The sequence below is a fragment of the Gossypium hirsutum genome, chromosome D12 (assembly GCF_007990345.1).
Source record: "Gossypium hirsutum isolate 1008001.06 chromosome D12, Gossypium_hirsutum_v2.1, whole genome shotgun sequence".
Lineage (NCBI taxonomy): Eukaryota > Viridiplantae > Streptophyta > Magnoliopsida > Malvales > Malvaceae > Gossypium > Gossypium hirsutum.
The window spans coordinates 62,077,698-62,095,887 of NC_053448.1; the positions used below are offsets into that span (position 1 = coordinate 62,077,698).

Consider the following 18,190-nt stretch of genomic DNA (forward strand, 5'->3'; position numbering starts at 1 on the left):
GGCGAAAATTGATCAATCACGCTTGTTTTGATTCGATATTTAATCTTAATTAATTAATTTATTAAATAAAAAATTAAAATAGAATGTGATTATAACTATTTCAGGTCTTCTATTTTTCTTTTTTCTTTATCTAATCCCTGTTGATAACGATACAGATTGCCCCTTGTTGATAAGATAGAGATTGTGCATGGTTTGTTGGTTGGCTAATTAGTATTTCAGTAAAGTGGGGAAATCTATTAAAATAATATAAAAATAAATTAAATCTCGAAAATAAATTAACAAATTTAGTCCTTAATTTTATTTCTAAACAATTTAATATATTTAGTCCTCACCGTCTGCATATTATCAATTTGATTATTATTTTAAATTTTCAAAAATTTATAATTATAAAATATTATAAATTTAAAAATAAGAAAATTATCAACTCAACCGTTTTTATCAATTAAAATAAAATTATAAAACTAAAAAATATGAAGAAATTAAAAAAAAAAACCAAGATGGTGGCTTAGAAAATGGGGTGCTAAATATTATTTACTAGGTGAAAACAACCCGGCTGATACTTTTATTGGCTTTTATCAATGCCCTGTTGGACTGGAAATTGAACTTTGATTCATCTGAAAAGAAATTCTCAAAATGACAGCATTTCAAAATTTAGGATAGTAGTAAAATTTAACACGCGGATCTTAGGCGGTTCGTGTAACACCCCTTACCCGTAGTTGACACCGAAATAGGGTACGAGGCATTACCAGAACACATACGCTTGTAAACGTATTTAACCGAGTTATAAATTTCATCTAAATTAAAATTTTCAAAATTATTAACATGCTTTTATAATTTTTCATAATATATCCTCAAAATATAATGATCATAATAATTAGGGCCTACGAGACCCGATACATACTCATGCAATTTAATGCTTCAATTCCATTTCATTCAATTCGCAATTTCTCATTCTCACAATTTAAATCATATCATTAGCAATTTTTATTTAATTCACGTACAATTCAATGTCATTAAGTTCAACACTAATACGTATTTACCATTTAATTCAACGTCTATCGATTATACCATTCATTAACACATTTATGAAAATTCTAAATTTTGCAATGAAAATATCATTTTAGCTTAAATAACAACATCATCCTGGTATAAATACACTACCACTTATCCATTTCCTTTAATTCTTTTGGGCCAATTTGTCATTTACCATCCTTAATCAAATTAGGGAACGATTACAGAAAATTGAGTGAAAATTGAGTACTTCACTTTCACTTTGCCATAGTATAACTATGGTCTTATGTATGATCACTTATCACTTGTCCCTGATCAGATAAGTGTAGCTAGGCTACCGCTTATCACTTTGTCACTTGATCAGATAAGTGTAGCTAAAGCTACCACTTATCACTTTGTCACTTGATCAGAAGTACTCAAATCCGGCGTTCCGCTCAATTTGATCATTTATTCGGTTTTCGCATTTTTATTTTATTCTCATTTCATCAATAAATATATATTTCATCATACATTATATAATTCATGAAATTAACATTTAATCATTAAATTTCAGCCATATGAACTTACCAAGCTAATTTGCAGAAATACCAAGATACAAGGGCATTTTGGTATTTTTCCATTTTCTCGATTTTCTACCCGATCTTGATCAAAATTAATTTTTCACTTAATAAAACAACTCATTTCATGCAATTTGGTCATTTTTGACATTTTTCCGAAATTGCCCCTAAAGTTTGACTTTTATTTAATTTAGTTCTTGAGCCCAAATCATGCAAATTAACCATTTGTAATGCAAATCCATGTTAGCATAATATTCATACATTTATTTTTCTCCTCCTCCTCTCCATTCCACATCCTTAATTTATATAGCATGCTTATAAGTAACATTATCTATAATTTCACTATTTTCTTGTAAATTTATTCAAAGCTGTCCATTTGAGTCATAGTCACTAAATTATTTATATCTTGAGCTATAGAAATAAAAATTAAGATCCGTTAATTTTCCCTGAAACTAGACTGACATACCTTCTTTCCTTAAAATTTTCAGAATTTTTGGTTTAGCCAAATAGTACAGTTTATTCTTTAAAGTTTCCCCTGTTTCGCTGTCTGACAGTTCCGACCACTCTTCACTAAAAATGAATTATCTAATTGTAAAGAATTAAGATGATGTTTCCATTTCATTCCTTTGAAAATAGACTCATCAAGGATTCTAAGAATATAAAGTTTATCCCATAATTATTTTTTTTTACAATTTTTAATGATTTTCCAAAGTCAGAACAGGGGAACTCGAAATCATTCTGACTTTGTCTCACAAAATTTATTATATCTCACGATTTTCAATTCCATTGCTTACACCATTTCTTCTATGAGAAACTAGACTCAATAAGATTTAATTTAATATTTTATTCATCTTCTAATTTAATTCCCACAATTTTTGGTGATTTTTCAAAGTTAGACCACTGCTGCTATCCAAAACTGTTTCTTATAACTTATTTTACAATTTAATTCTAACTAAGTTTACTTACTTTCCTAACTCAATTCATACTTCTTTTCTATTCAAATTCCATCCAAACTCAAATTTAACTATTAAATTTTAAGAAATTTTTCCTAATTTCGAATTTTCCTCAATTTAGTCCCTACAACATAAGATTTATAGCTTACTTTTCAATTTAATCATTTTATCAATTCTAGCTTGAAATTCACTCAATTAAGTCCCTAATTCATGTTTTTGTTCAACATAAACTATACTTGAGAACTCATAAGCTTTCAATATGTCAACTTAGTTTCATCAAAACTTTATTCTAAAGCTTCAAAAATATCAAAATTAAAAGAAAAGGACTTGATTGACTTACCAAAATAAGCCCCAAGCTTCAAATCTCTAATTTCCCCCTCGTTCTTTTCTTTCCCTTATTTTCGTTGTTTCTTCTCTGTAACTTTCTTCTTCTTTTTTTTTACTTTATATCTTAAATATCTATTTAATAAACAATATAAATATTACATTTGTACATTTACATATTATTACACATGTGTTTTATCATTACCATCCATTTGTCATATTTTAATTTATTTCATAATATAATAACAATAATATTAATAATAACAATAATAATAAAATAATAAAATGTCATTTAAAAATCCAATTAAAATATTAATTAACTAATATTTATTTATTTATTTATTCTAAAATATCTCCAACATCATCATTATTTTCTAGATTTCTCTTTCTTCTAATTATCCATTTTGCCCTTTAGATCTTTTAAAATTCCATCATTGAGTCATCACTTAATTTGGTAAAATTATAATTTAGTCCCTCATAATTCTTCATCTATTCAATTTGGTCCCAATCCATCCATTTTCCTTAGTTTCTAGATTATTCCACCCTTAAAATATTTACACTATTGGTCCTTCAAAAATTTCATGTTTACACTTTAACCCCTCAACTTTTGAGTATTTACTCTTGGGTAACAAAACTTTTCTCACTTTTGCGATTTGATCCCTTCTTGAATTAATATGTTATAATATACTTCCCAATATTGCCATAACTCAAAATTACCCCTTTTTAGCACTTTATTTCCTTATTTTACTATATCAGAGATATTATCTTACTTTCCTTACTGTAGAAATTTTCGGGGTATTACAGTTCAGTTCGGGTCGGGTCGGGTCGGTCCGATTCAGGTCAAAACGACGTCGTTTGGGGCTAAAGGATGCCGACCAAAACGGCGTCATTTTGCTTGGGCTATTTAAGCCAAATCTTTTTAAAAAAATTTCATTTCTTCCCTTTCTAAAAAAAAATTTCAAAAAAACGCTCCCCACTCTCTCTCAACCCCGATTTTCAGCCAGGGTCCCCGCCATTAGCCGCCGCGTCGTTCGCCGGTCACTGGCGCCACCGTATATGGCGGCCGGGAAACTAAAAAGTTTCCCCCTTTCTCCGGCGCGACTTCTCGACCCCGCCTACCCCTCCGACGACAGCGAACAGAGGTAAAAACTCCTTTTTTTGTTATTTCGAAATAGGAAAATAAAATGAAAAAAAAGCAAAAAAATAAAAACAATCACCTTTAAAGAAAACGATTTCTGTTTTTTTATTTCTCAAATGTTCGTGTTTTTTTTTTTGAAATCTCTGTGCCCCCCATTTTACAATCGGTTTTCTAATGCTTTTATAGCCATTTTTACAAGATTTTTAATATTTGTTGTAATTTATCTGCAAGTGTTGGTGCCAGTGGACTCGGTAGCAGGTGGCAGAGTTGGTGGCGCGGTGGTGGCAGAGAGACAGGCCTAGGTGTGGCGACAGCAGGCTAGGGTGGATGTTTTTTGTTTTTTTTCTGAAGTTGCTAGGGTTTGGTTTTGTATTGGGCTTCAGTTTTTTTTATTTGGGCCTTTATTTGTAAATTGGGCTATAATGGACTGTTATTGGGGTCGGGCAAATTGGGCTGATTACATAGGATAGTAGTAAAATTTAATCTGATTCGAAAAAATTTAAGAAAGTTGAAAAATTAATGTGTAACGTTTCAAGCTTATAAGTATGTTTTTAGACATTTTTGATAAAAAATCACGGAAACTCTAGTATAAAATGTTATATTGTATTTTATCCATTTTACTAAAAAATAAATAAAATAGGCCTTGTACATTAGATCAAAGAGGAAATTGGTCTTTTCTGTTAAAAATTTCATCCATTTCTATTGTTAAAAATTGGCATAGCTGACAGAATAATCAAAAAGTAACACATGACTTGCCACGTATATCTCATGTTGACGTACAAAGACTAGTTTTTAACAGTAGAAATTGAAGTAACTTTTAATAGAATGACCACTTCACTCGTTGATCTAACGTACGTAGATTAACACATTTTTTTAGTAGAGTGAGAAAAAATATAATCTAATTCCTAATATAAACACCTCCATGATATTTTTATCGAATTTTTTAAAAATTTTACTAAATAAAATATTACACAGTTTATTTTGTAATTGCATATTTGATATTGCATTCATTCTCATTTTCTCCCTCGAATGTTTTAGCTATTAAAACACAATAATTGTACTCAACAATTATTAGGAGGGTTCATGGTCCAGTTTTCTTGGATTTTTTGAACTTTTATTGGTACTAGGCGATACTTTTCTTGGCTTTTGTCAATGCCCTCTAGGACTGGAAATTGAACTTTGACTCATCTGAAAAGAACCTCTCAAAATGGCAGCATTTCAAAATTTACATAAAGTATGCTTTTATATAATTAAAATTAAAATTAATTTATTCATTAAAAAATAGGATTCGATTCAATTTTAGGTATCACCAATTTTAAACTTACATTCTATAAATCATCCATACGTCAGTTTTCAGCTTTTTCTTACTCAATCCTAATAATAATAAACACGATTATAATTTGCATAGTATCTAACCTTTACCTAAGTTTGAAAAAAAATCTAATGTAAATAAAGATATAAAACAACATAAGTTATTCCACACCATACATTCACTATCTATAATTTATTTATACAAATTAGGTAATGCGAAAAATGTTTGAGAGTTAATTTTTTTAGAATTAAAATTAAATTGACATAATATATAAATGTTGAATATTGAAGTTGTTATTATCTCAATTTTTAAAAAAAAACTACCACGTCAATTTGTTATTAGTCATTTAATGACGGGTGATAAAAAAAGATAAAAATCGAATAATCAAATAATTATTTTATAATTCAAATAAGTCCTCCATTCCCTCTGCCTTATTCTATTCCAACTAACTACCACACACGAAAATAAAAAAAAAACATTCTCTATTGTTTTCATCGAGATTCAAACACTAGATTAAATAGGTAAGAGTTTAAGCAAAATAACAAAATTTTCAAAACCAAGATTCAAACTTAGAACCTCACACACATACTCATAACACTTAACCACTGAACAAGATCAATTTACTTGTTAAAAATTTTCAAAGTCTAAACTCAAACCGAGTGATGATCACTTTTGATTTAAAAATTCAATTTCTTCTAACCCAATTTTTTGGGATCTTATAGCATATTTTCCGATTAGTTTTCCAAGCTCTATTTTTAGGGTATTTTTCTATTTCTTTAAAGAACAACACCAATTTTGTTTCTTCTTTTTATTTCGATATACGAATATTGAAATACTTGTATTTAATACAATAATTTTTTTAATTTTGTTTTGTGAATTACAATATCAGAGCCAAGCCCCAAGAACAAATGTAACTAATGTGATTCAAACTCAAGCCACACCAGGAATGGGCGATGAATATCCTTAACTATCAAGCTATCACATGAATTCAATTTTATTTATTTTCAATTCAAGAATAATTCATAAATTATTCTGTACAATTATAATCAAAATTTCCATTTCTGAAAAGTTGACAATAATTGTTTAGTCACATTTAGAATATTTATTGCCACGAATGAGGTATTGCCAAAACCTTCCATAGCCGCCCCCTCGTATTGCTGTAACCTCCTCTTGCTATATATATATGATTATAATTAAGTTCTTCGGCAAGTGGCGAAGTTCATAATTTTTTAATAATTCAAATAAGTCCTCCTTAGTCCTTTCCATCTGCATTTTTTTTATTCCAACCAGAGTACCCACCCATGTCGAACTTCTACGATAAGGTTGCTGGCGAAGGTTGGTTGCGCCGCCACGACGGACTGGCTGCATTCACCATCACCGAAGTGGTAGTCACTCTCACGGTGGCGACGCTAGTAATTATCTATTTCTCACGGTTGGTTAAGAAACTCATCATCAAAACCAAGCCTTCACCGCTGCCGCCGCCGCCACCAGGCCCGATAGGCCTGCCGATACTCGGCCACCTCCTTTTCATCAAACCCGATTTCCTCCAATACGTAACCGAGCAATCCAAAATCCACGGCCCTATCATCAAGCTTCAGCTGGGAAGAACAGTTTGCATCATCATAAGCTCACCATCAATCGCAAAACAAATCCTCAAACCACGACGCCATCTTCGCCAACCGCAACATTCCGGTGGCGGCCATAAAAGGAACCTTTGGCGGACTCGACATTGTGTGGAGATCCAATGGCCCAGAATTGCACAAGCTACGAAAGCTCGTCGTAAGTGAAATCATGAGCAACAAAGGCCTCAATGCTTGCTACGAGTTTCGCCGTCGAGAGATCCGATATATGGTGAAGAATATTCATGGAAAAATCGGGTCACCCATTAACCTCAGTGAACAAATATTCTTAACAACGTTCAACGTTACGGTTAACATGCTTTGGGGTGGTTCGTTGAATGGAGAAGAATCGAACCTTGGGATCGAATTTAAGGATCAATTCGAGGAATTTGTGAGATTGATGGTAGAACCCAATGTTTCTGATATGTTCCCGGTGCTTAGGCCATTTGATTTACAAGGAATTGAATCCAAAGCCAAGAAAAATATTTCGTGGTTTTATGAGTTTTTCGAATCGGTGATAGAGCAGCGAAAGAAGCTCGGAGAGGGACCCAAAATGGCTGATAGTAAGGATTTTTTGCAGCAATTGTTGGAGCTGAACCAAAAAGGAGATGTCAAAACTTCAATATCCATGAAGGAAACAAACGCTGTCTTACTGGTAAGCATACACACTAAATTTTGAAATCCGGAATTCTAAAAATATAACTACATTACTAAATTTTAAAAAATTACAAAAACTATATTACATATTTTAATCCGGTATACCGGTATAAAATTTAAGTAGTTTCACACTCTTTCGTAACATTTTACACAATTAATATTTTAATAAATCAACGGTCATATTTCATAGTTCATACTCTATTCATGTAAATCGTGCATATCAAGTTTGGCATAAATTAAAATTTTTTAATTATTCGTTTTATGTAAAAAAAATTTCAATTGTTCATTCATTAAAATATTAATGGTACAAAAATATACAAAAATTACTCCAATTTCACATCAACATAAGTTGGTCCATTCCCAGACATATATGTATATATATAGACATGGTTTAAAAAAAAGTACATAGCAATCCATGGAATTGATCAATTTAGTTATAAACTTTATGATTTTGGAGATAAAATTTAGGATTTTGTAAGTTAATTTTTTATTCAAAATATTAATTCATAATATTAAAAATATTTTCCGTCAAAATTTACCAACGTGAAATATTAATTTGAGTGTTGTCATATGTGGTGATAATAATTGATAAATAAAATAAATATACTAACTTAATAAAATTTAACTGAAATACTAAAAATGTTAATGACTGCACTATAATTTTTAAATTAAAAATATAAAGGTATTTTAACCTTTGAATAAAGGGTACATTTATTTGGATTGGAACTTATTTTAAAGTATATAAAATCATTTAATTTGGCTATTGATATAAAAATAAACATCCAACCTACCTAATGTATTTTAATTTTACACTCTGATCAAAGTTGAATTAATAGAATTAAATTAATTAAATTATTTCAATTCGATAAATTAATTCGATTTTAATTAAATTTTGCTCAACTTTAATCCTTTGTCTCTAATTGTGAGTATAGAATATCGTAACTGGCGCTACGGACACGGCATTTACAACAATAGAGTGGGGGATGACGGAATTACTACGACACCCAGATAAATTGCGAAGAGTCATTGAGGAATTGGATGCAATAATCGGTGACCAAAACATTGTTGAAGAGTTCCATCTTCCTCGCCTACTCTATTTAGAAGCTGTGGTGAAAGAGACGTTACGAATTCACCCACCGGCTCCTTTGTTAATGCCACACATGCCGAGCGAGACCATCGTCGTAGCCGGTTACACTATCCCAAAAAATTTCAATATTTTCTTCAATGTGTGGGCAATACAAAGGGACGCCGAGTTCTGGGAAGACCCTCTTCAATTCGAGCCAGAAATGTTCTTGAATGTCATTGAGAAAAGGAATTATAAGGGAAATAGTTTCGATTTTTTCCCGTTTGGATCAGGGAGGAGGATTTGTATTGGGATTTCAATGGCAGAGAAAATTATGATGCTGGTGTTGGCGACGTTGTTTGTATTGTTTCGAATGGGAATTGCCGAATGGGCAAAAACCTGATGCGAAAGAGCAACTACGATTGGTGTTGTCGAAGGTGGAGCCGCTTCTTGTTGTGCCCATTTCGCGTTCATCTAATTCAATGCAATATCAATAAATTTGTGGTTAAAATATGCTTTAAGCCATTATGCTTTTTATTAATATTATAATAACCGTATGGCTATATGGTTATTTATATGTATATATATCTTGAAACTATATCATGCACTCTTATGTTGGAATGAAAAATGTATTTTTAATCTATATATTTGCATGTTTATATATATGCATATATTTAAATATATGTGTCACGTAAATGTGTTTTGATATGATGTTATACGTATGGCCATCTGCCAATGGATATATTTGTTTGTGTTATTTCATTCTTCATTTACGCGACTATCAACTCATGTTTTCATGTTACTCAAACGTTTACTCGAGATTATTTCGCATTAAAATTTAAGTGATTTTACATATTTTTATAATCTTTTATATGATTAATATTTTAATAATTTAATCATCATATTTCATGTTCTATTTATGTAGATTATGTACATCAAATTTAATATAAATTAATAAATTCTAACTTTTGAAATCCGGAATTCTAAAAATATAACTACATTACTAAATTTCAAAAATTTACAAAAATAACATATTTTAACCTAGGGAGAGATTCGGGTATATCAGTGTAAAAGAGGTTTAAGTGGTTTTACATTCTTTCTTAATTTTTTAAACAAATAATATTTTAATAACAACGGTCATATTTCATAAATTATTCATGTATATCATGCACATCAAGTTTGGTATAAATTTTAAAAAAAATAATTATTCGCTTTTTGTAAAAAAAATTCAAATGTTCATTCGTTAAAATATTAATCGTACAAGAATATACTGAAATATGTAAATTACTCAAATTTCACATCGATGTAAATTCATCCTTTCCCTTATATATAGGCATGGTTTAAAAAAAATACATAACAATCCATGAAATAGTTTCGATATTTTCCCGTTTGGATCGGGGAGGAGGATTTGTGTTGGGGTTTCAATGGCAGAGAGAATTATGATGTTGGTGTTGGCGACATTGTTGCATTGTTTCGAATGGGAATTGCTGAATAGGAGAAAACCTGATGTGAAAGAGCAACTACGATTGGTGTTGTCAAAGGTGGAACCACTTCTTGTTGTGCACATTGCGCGTTCATCTAATTCAATGCAATATCAATAAATTTATGGTTAAAATATACTTTAAGTCATTATACTTTTCATAAATTTTAAATTTAATCCTTGTACTTTTATTTATAGAAATTTAATCCATCTACTTATTTTCATTAGTATTCACGCTCAGTTTTAGGTTAATTCGAATATCTTTTTGGATTCAATTTAACTCAAATTTTGAGTTTTATTTAAATTTTGGAACTTAATCAAAATTTAAACTTTGTTATGAATCTCAAAATTCGATTTTTTTTTGAAATGAAACCCGAAATGTGGAATTACATAAAACTTGAAATTGAAGCTCGAGACTAGTGAATCAATGTTATATTAAGGTATAAATAAGATATTTTGTGTTTATTTTTGGGATCTTATAGTATATTTTCCGATTAGTTTTCCAAGCTCTATTTTCCGGTTATTTTCTATTTCTTTGAAAAGTGCAACACCAATTTTGTTTCATCTTCTTTATTCCGGTGTACAAATATTGAAATACTATGTTAACTTTGGGGGCGACATCCACTATACGATTACAGTGATTAGGGCGAATTTGCTTAAAAAGTAATGGCTCTTCCACAACACACACAATTTATTTATCCAATTAGTGCTAAAAATTTTGTTTTACAGTGGTATATTTCTTGCAATAATTTCATAATTTATTTGTACAAATCAGTTAATGTGAAAAACGTTAAGAGTTGAATTTATTAGAATCAATACTAAATTGACATAATATAGAAATGTTGAATGTTAAAGTTAACGGGTGGTGATAAACTACTATTATTTTATAACTTTTCATAATTGAGTAATTAATAAATAAACTTGAATATAATTTATGTTTTTTTAAAAAAAATAGAAGTATGTGATAGAGAGAGATATCAACGATGTTTTATCCCACCAACTCCCTCTATGCCCTGGAGTACTTTAGCCAACCAGCATAAATCTCTTTCCAATAAGCCTTCACTAATTCAACAAGTTACAAGATAAAATATTTGGCATAATTTTTGGTATTTCTTCATAATAATTGATATACTCTTATAATGTTTGATATTCCTTCGTAATTTTCAATACACTTTTATAATTTTTGGTATTTTTTTGAAATGAAAATTTGAAATGAAGTATAATTTTAGAGTAAAAAGGTTTTCAATGCGATTTTTTAGACAAAAAAATTATTAACTTTTAAATTATTATTTTTTATGCTAATATCAATATATAGTAATAATGTTTTAAAAATTAATAAATGAAATAAATTTAATAAGGTCAACCAATTTTTGATAGTCACTTATACTTTTTGGTACTCTTTAATATTTTTTGATATTTCTTTGTATTTTTTTTATGTTCTCTCCTAAGTTTTTCATTTTTGGGTTGATTAAAGGTGATTTTTGTTTCTATTTGGTTGGTGAGAAAGCAGTGGAAGATGAAAGAAAATACTCTAACATCACTTTATTTATTTTTAAATAAAAGGATGCTTTTTCACACTAAAATAAGGATGTCAGAATTCAAATTACTTTATGAATTTTGAATTAATCTACTCTGAATGAAGCTGTTTTTTTTATTTGAAAAATGGATATGGGACGGGATGGGTGGATTTTTTTCTGTTGAATAGTGAGTACGGAACGGCTATGGTAATTTTTGCCATTTTCGACCTGCTCCACTATATATATTTATTGTTTTATCCTTGTATATATAAACTATTAAAAGGGTAAAAATATAATAATGGAATATAGAAAAAAAATTATATATTTTATGTTTAAATATTTTTTTAAAGAATTATGCTTAAATATTTACTTGACTTCAAAAATATTGAAAAAAATTAAAAACAAGTATCAACAATTAAATTGAAGCGGAGCGGAGTGGGGTGGAGATGGATGCATCCAACATCCATGGAGGTGGTAGTGGATTTCAAGATTATACATCTATAGTAGAGCGGGATGGGTGGTAAAGCAGAGTGTGTCAATTATGAAACAGTAATGGATTTAGCAATATCAGTCCTGCCTCACCCTTCTCTATATTCAAATTTAGTCATCATTTTCTCTATTTCTTTTAATTGAAGTATCCGGTTAATAACTTATTTATTAAAAAACAAAAAAAGAGAGTAAAATATTTAAAATAAAAAATAGGCAGAGTTGAAAGTTTCCACATGCTTTGGCTGAATATATATAAAGGTTATAAAATATAGAAATTTAGTTTTATAAAGATTTCATTTAGATTTTATTTACTAAAGAATAGTTTGGCGTGTAATTACATTCAAAATTTATAATTTCTAAACAATTGAATGACGTGTAAAATATGTATAAATATTTTATAACGTTTCAATTATTAGGAAAGTGGTGAAGTGCATTATCATTTAATAATTCAAATAAGTCCCTCTATCCTTTTTTTGTCCTTTTTTTTATTCGAATTAAAGTACACGATAAAATTATTTTTTATTAGAGTAAAGTTTCAATAATAAATACGATTAGCGCGACTCGAATCTAAGCTACACTTGAGACGATGAACACTCTTAACCATCAAGCCATTACATGGGATTCAATTTTATCTATTTTCAATTCAAAAATAATTCATAAATATCCATGGGAAAATCGAGTCACCCATTAACCTCAGTGAACAAATATTCTTAACGGCATTCAATATTACAAGTAACATGCTATGGGGTGGTTGGTTGAACGGAGAAGAATCGAAGATTGGGCTTGAATTTAAGGATCAATTCAAGGAATTTGTGAAATTGAGGGTAGAACCCAACATTTCTAATATGTTCCCTTTTTAGATCGATATAATAGAGATATCGAATTAATTTAAAATTTTACATGTATGATAAGTACGATTATATCGACAAATTCAACGGTTGATTTATTAAAATATTAAACGTACAAAAATATACAGAAATGTGTAATTTACTCTAGTTCCACATCGATGTAAGTTGATCCTTCCTATATATATATATATAGGCACGGTTTAAAAAAAGCACATAGCAATCCATGATTTTTCAAAAATAAAAATTAATAACAAAGCTGATTTAAAGATAAAATTTCAATAATCGAACCGATTCTGATTTAAATGAAAAAAATAAAATAAAAAAACATTGACGGATTTCATTATTTTTGTTAAAATATATTTAGGTTTAGGCTTTGAATAAACTATAGACACATTGTTATTTTTTTTATATCAATAAAATTTAGGATTTTGTCTCTAAACAAGTTGATTTTTTTTATTCAAAGTCTTAATTTAACTATTAATATCAAAAATATTTTTGGTCAAAATTTATCAATTCAAAATGTTAATTTAAATGTCATCATATGATGTGATAATTTTTTATAAAAATAAACATGATAAGTTAATAAAATTTAACTGAAATACTAAAAGTGTTAAATGACAAAACTACAAATTTTAAATTGAAAATATATTTTTCGAAATCATTTTTTGTAAGGGGGTTGACTTTCTGTTTAAAAACGAAAATGGAGTCGCCACCAATCCTTTTTATTTAGGTGTGATCGGATCACCTCATAATTTAATCATTTTAATAAAAGTTTAAATTTACTAAAACGATACTTTTTTGTCTTCAAAATCCAAAAAAATGGGTTCGAGAGTCGGTTACGCTCGAGGAAGGATTAGCACCCTCGATATGCCCAAAATTGGTACCTAGTTGATTACTTAATGTCTTAATGCCGAAAATTAAAATTTTGAAAAGATTTTAAAATACGATCCTTTTTTATCAATGTTCATTATAAAAATGCCTGAATAAATCAAAAAGAAATTTAAAGACCCTCTCGTCTCGAGGTAACGAAATGCCACGTCTAGTAAGTTAGGACACGACACTTGGAACCCTCAAGAATAAGCTTGCCTTTAATTTTTATTGAAATTCCATGTATTTTGAAATTTAAAATGATATTTTGCTATTTAGGTTTAACGAGAAAATTGAAACCCCGTAAGTTAGGATACGATTTCTCGAATCTCCAAAATGCGAAATATTGCCTTATTTTAAAATTTTCAAAATAGAACAGTTTATTATGGGTATATAAAAATTAAACGCGACTTTTGAAGTGATGAAATGAAATGGAATGATAATATAGAACATGGAATAACGATTTATGAATAAAATGTTACATCAATGAGTGACAATAATATGAAAACACGAATAAACGAATTATAGTACACATGATAGCAATAATCACACAAAGCATGTCACTTTAATATCAATATTAACAATCAAGGAAAGCGAACCAAAATAATATATGAAACAATTTAAAGTAAATAATAGTTTAAAATAAATAATTTACAAGAACAATTCGAAGTAAATGATAAAATGTTTCAAATAAACAATATATAAAAAAACACTTAAAATGAATAATAACAAAACAGTTTAAAATAAATAATATAAAAAAATAACATATAAAACAGTTTTTTAAATAATATATAAAAATTTTAAATGATAATATATATAATAGTTTAAAATAAGTAATATAATAAAAAATTTTAAAGAAATAATAGGTAAAAATAGTTTAGAATAAATAATATATATAAAAAACTTAAAATAAATAATAATAAAATAGGTCTTTTTAAAAAAAAGAAAATAAATGAATTAAATGGACTGGGGACGAGATTAAAATCGAACTAAAGTTCAGGGTTTAAATTGTAAATAAATAAAAAAAGGTTACTAGGGACCAAAATAGAACGTGCTTAAAGAATGAGCGACTGACTGGGAAAATATTCCCAGCCCCTATGCGCAGTGTTCCAGCATGGACCAAAGTGAAGCAAGCGGAAGGAAAAAAATTATACTGCAAAATTAAAAAGGAAAAAAAACAAGTGAGGACTAATTGCAAAGCATCGCAAAAGCAGAAGGACCGCATGTGCAAATACCCATTTAAAGCAAAAATGCGTAGATCTTGGCCACATTCGGGTCGATTTTTGGGTCTGATGCAAAACGGCATCGTTTTGGCCACTGGTGCTTAAGCTCAAAATGGCGTCGTATTATACCCTATATAAATAGCAAAAAATAGAAAGAAAAAAAAAACATTTTAGCCTTCATTTGTTCTCTCAGTCTCCCTTTCGCACCTCTTTTTCCGGTCATTGGGTCCGGTTGTTGGCCACTGTGACGGCCGCTGGTCACTGGCGACAGTGGCGCCGTCCGCGATGGCCGAAAATGCCAAAACCATACTTTTTCTCCTCTCTTCCCGAGTAGAACCCGAATTTGGGGTTAAAACGGCCTGAAAGACCCTCGAAATTCAAAAAAAAAAAAGACAAAACTAAGGGACCTTTTGGTTCCCAGTCGCCGCCGGTGGGGTTTGCGGCGAGCCCACTGACTCAGCCACCCTCAAGACTGGAGAAGTCTCTGACCGCAGCGTTAAAGGTAATAAATTTCACCCCTTTTTATTTTTTCAATATTATTTATTTATTTATTTTGAATAAAAATATATAAAAAAGCACCTTGATTTTCTTTAAATCTGTTTCAAACTTCTTTTTGTATTCAGAATTAGTGTGTGTGTAAAAAAATTACAAATATGAAGTTTGGGCTTTTATAGCCGGATTAAAAAACTCTTAGTTTTCTATTTTTTGTTTGTTTTGCTTGGTTTTTTTGTTGTCTTGCGTGTTGATCTTGTTGGAACGTCGGCACCCCTACGGCGCAGCGGAAAATTAAAATATTCGGCGATCCTAACCATGGATCCATGTGTGAGGAACGAATCGGGGTGAAATAAGGTTTCGAAATTACCGAATCTTTATTCTGAGTAGACAGCAACGGCTCAGCAACGAGTAATCTGATCTACTATCGAACCAAGCCGCAATCTATCGTGACTCCGGCCTATACATAATCCACCCAATTGACAATGAATGGAAGGAATCCCCAAAATTGTTTTGAAAAACTTTGTTTTGACGGATGCTAGACCTCAAGCAAAGAAAAACGAGATTTTTATATCTATTTTTAGGGTTTCTAGAAATTAAATAAATATAACTATGTTTTAAACCAAAAATTATAATTACATTAATTATAATAATGATTTCGATAAACTATATATTTATTTGAATTTATATACTAACAAAATTCATGTTCTCATTATGCGTACAACAACCTTGTACATAATGTGTTTGAAATTTGATTATCCATTTAAATTAATTCTATAATTAATTTTATTCAAGCGACAACCAAACACAATACCAACTATTTTTTATTCCGTTCATTTCAACTATAGGGTGTGACCATATAGGTTCTTGTAACGTTAGCAGTAATACTAGACCGATTCTAATGTTACAAACAATGAGTGGCACCTAGCAATGCATCATTACTACCTAAGTCACAAGAAATCATGATTCGACATAACCTTTTTATGATTAACCTTTCAAGCAATAATCCTTAAGTCCTTTATCTCTGGATTGGACAGAAGTCATGGAATAGTCACACTTGCATAGTCCATTCCATGTTCCTTGATATCTTAAGTAGACTATGATATACAAATAAGTATGACATCTCATATCAGCTTATTTGAGCATGGCCATGCATTTCTAGTCTCACTCAATCAAGTAGCCTAAGATATTACTCCCATTATGTAGGAGGGACTTATCCTATATCAATCAACCATATCCCTCTACATAGATCGTGGTATATCCAACATCAGCCTTTATAAAACAACCAGTTACGGTGTACGTTTGACTGTATTAAAATATACAACTCATGATGTTGGGATTATGATGATCTCAAGTTTAAGGATCATATACATATTAATCACTATGAGTAATATTGTGACAATTACATAATAATCCAAGAAACATACTCATAACGGGTCAGTCCAATATGTCGTTCTCTAACACACATATTCATGCATCGATTTTGACATTCCATATCAATGACAACTCTTTATCATCAATCAACTACATGTTAGTCTTAATGCATTATTGTTGTCCTATCCAACAATAATACTTGACTAATGATCTTTTAAGAATAATCATATTACTCTCAGGACATTATTATAAAACAGTTTATTTATACACACAGAAAAGAAATTGAAATAATAATGGTAACGCCTTATATTAATAAACATGATAAATGAAGTATGTTATTACAACCATCTCATGATTGATCTTTGGGCATACTCTAACAGATCTCTTTTTGCAGGTGTCAAACGCGCGTGGAGGAGGCTGGCGTGCGGCGACGCTGCGGCAGCAATGGCAGCATTGGCAGGCCTAGGTACCTTTCTTCCTCTTTTTTATTAATAGTCATTTTTTAAAGAAAAATAAAAAATGATATATAAAAAATAAAATAATAAATCGAAATGAAAGCAGCAACCTTTTCTTTTATTTCTGATGTTCGTAACAAAGGGTCAGGACCCCTCTCGTTTTTACAATCATCGGCTTTATAGCCGAAAGAAGAAAAAAAGAAAAAAAATCCCTTCCCCCGTTTTTGTGGTCTGTTTTTGTCTTTTTCCTTGGTTACGTGTTTGCAAGTGACGGCGCAAGTGGGGTGGTCGACTTGACAATGGGCAGGGGTTAGGTGCGGCGGTGGCAAAGCAAGTGGCATGGACAGTGGCGGGTGGACGCTAGCTAGGTGCGGCTGCAGACTAGGGCTTAGGGTTTCCTGTTTCTTTTTTTGTGTTGGGCCATTTGGGCCGTTTAGGTTTTGTTTAGGATTGGGCTTGGGTTAGGTTTAAATTTGTTGGGTCTGTTACTTGTGTTCGGGTTGATTGGGTTTTGGGTTTTGGGCCCCGGACAAAATTTGGGCTATACAAATTCAACATGTTACAAGATAAAATATTTAGCATAATTCTTGGTATTTCTTCATAATAATTGATATACTCTTATAATGTTTGATATTTCTTCATAATTTTTGGTACACTTTTATAATTTTTGGTATTCTCTTATAATTTTGGTATAGTTTCGAACTGAAAACTTGAAATGAGACCTTTTAGACCGAAAAAATTATTAACTTTTAAATTATTATTTTTCATGCTAATATTTATATATAATGATAATTTTTTAAAAATTAAAAAA

The 18,190-nt window shown here is 30.1% G+C and overlaps 1 protein-coding gene across 1 annotated transcript; it reads left to right on the plus strand.

The window, feature by feature from the left end:
* The first annotated feature begins 6,430 nt into the window (after positions 1-6,430).
* Positions 6,431-9,277, plus strand: LOC121224423 (labd-13Z-ene-9,15,16-triol synthase, chloroplastic). Its single transcript, XM_041107730.1, has 2 exons — positions 6,431-7,569; positions 8,504-9,277. Exons 1-2 carry the CDS (start codon positions 7,087-7,089, stop codon positions 9,035-9,037), a joined length of 1,017 nt encoding a protein of 338 aa, XP_040963664.1. The 5' UTR covers positions 6,431-7,086; the 3' UTR covers positions 9,038-9,277.
* Positions 9,278-18,190: the final 8,913 nt, after the last annotated feature.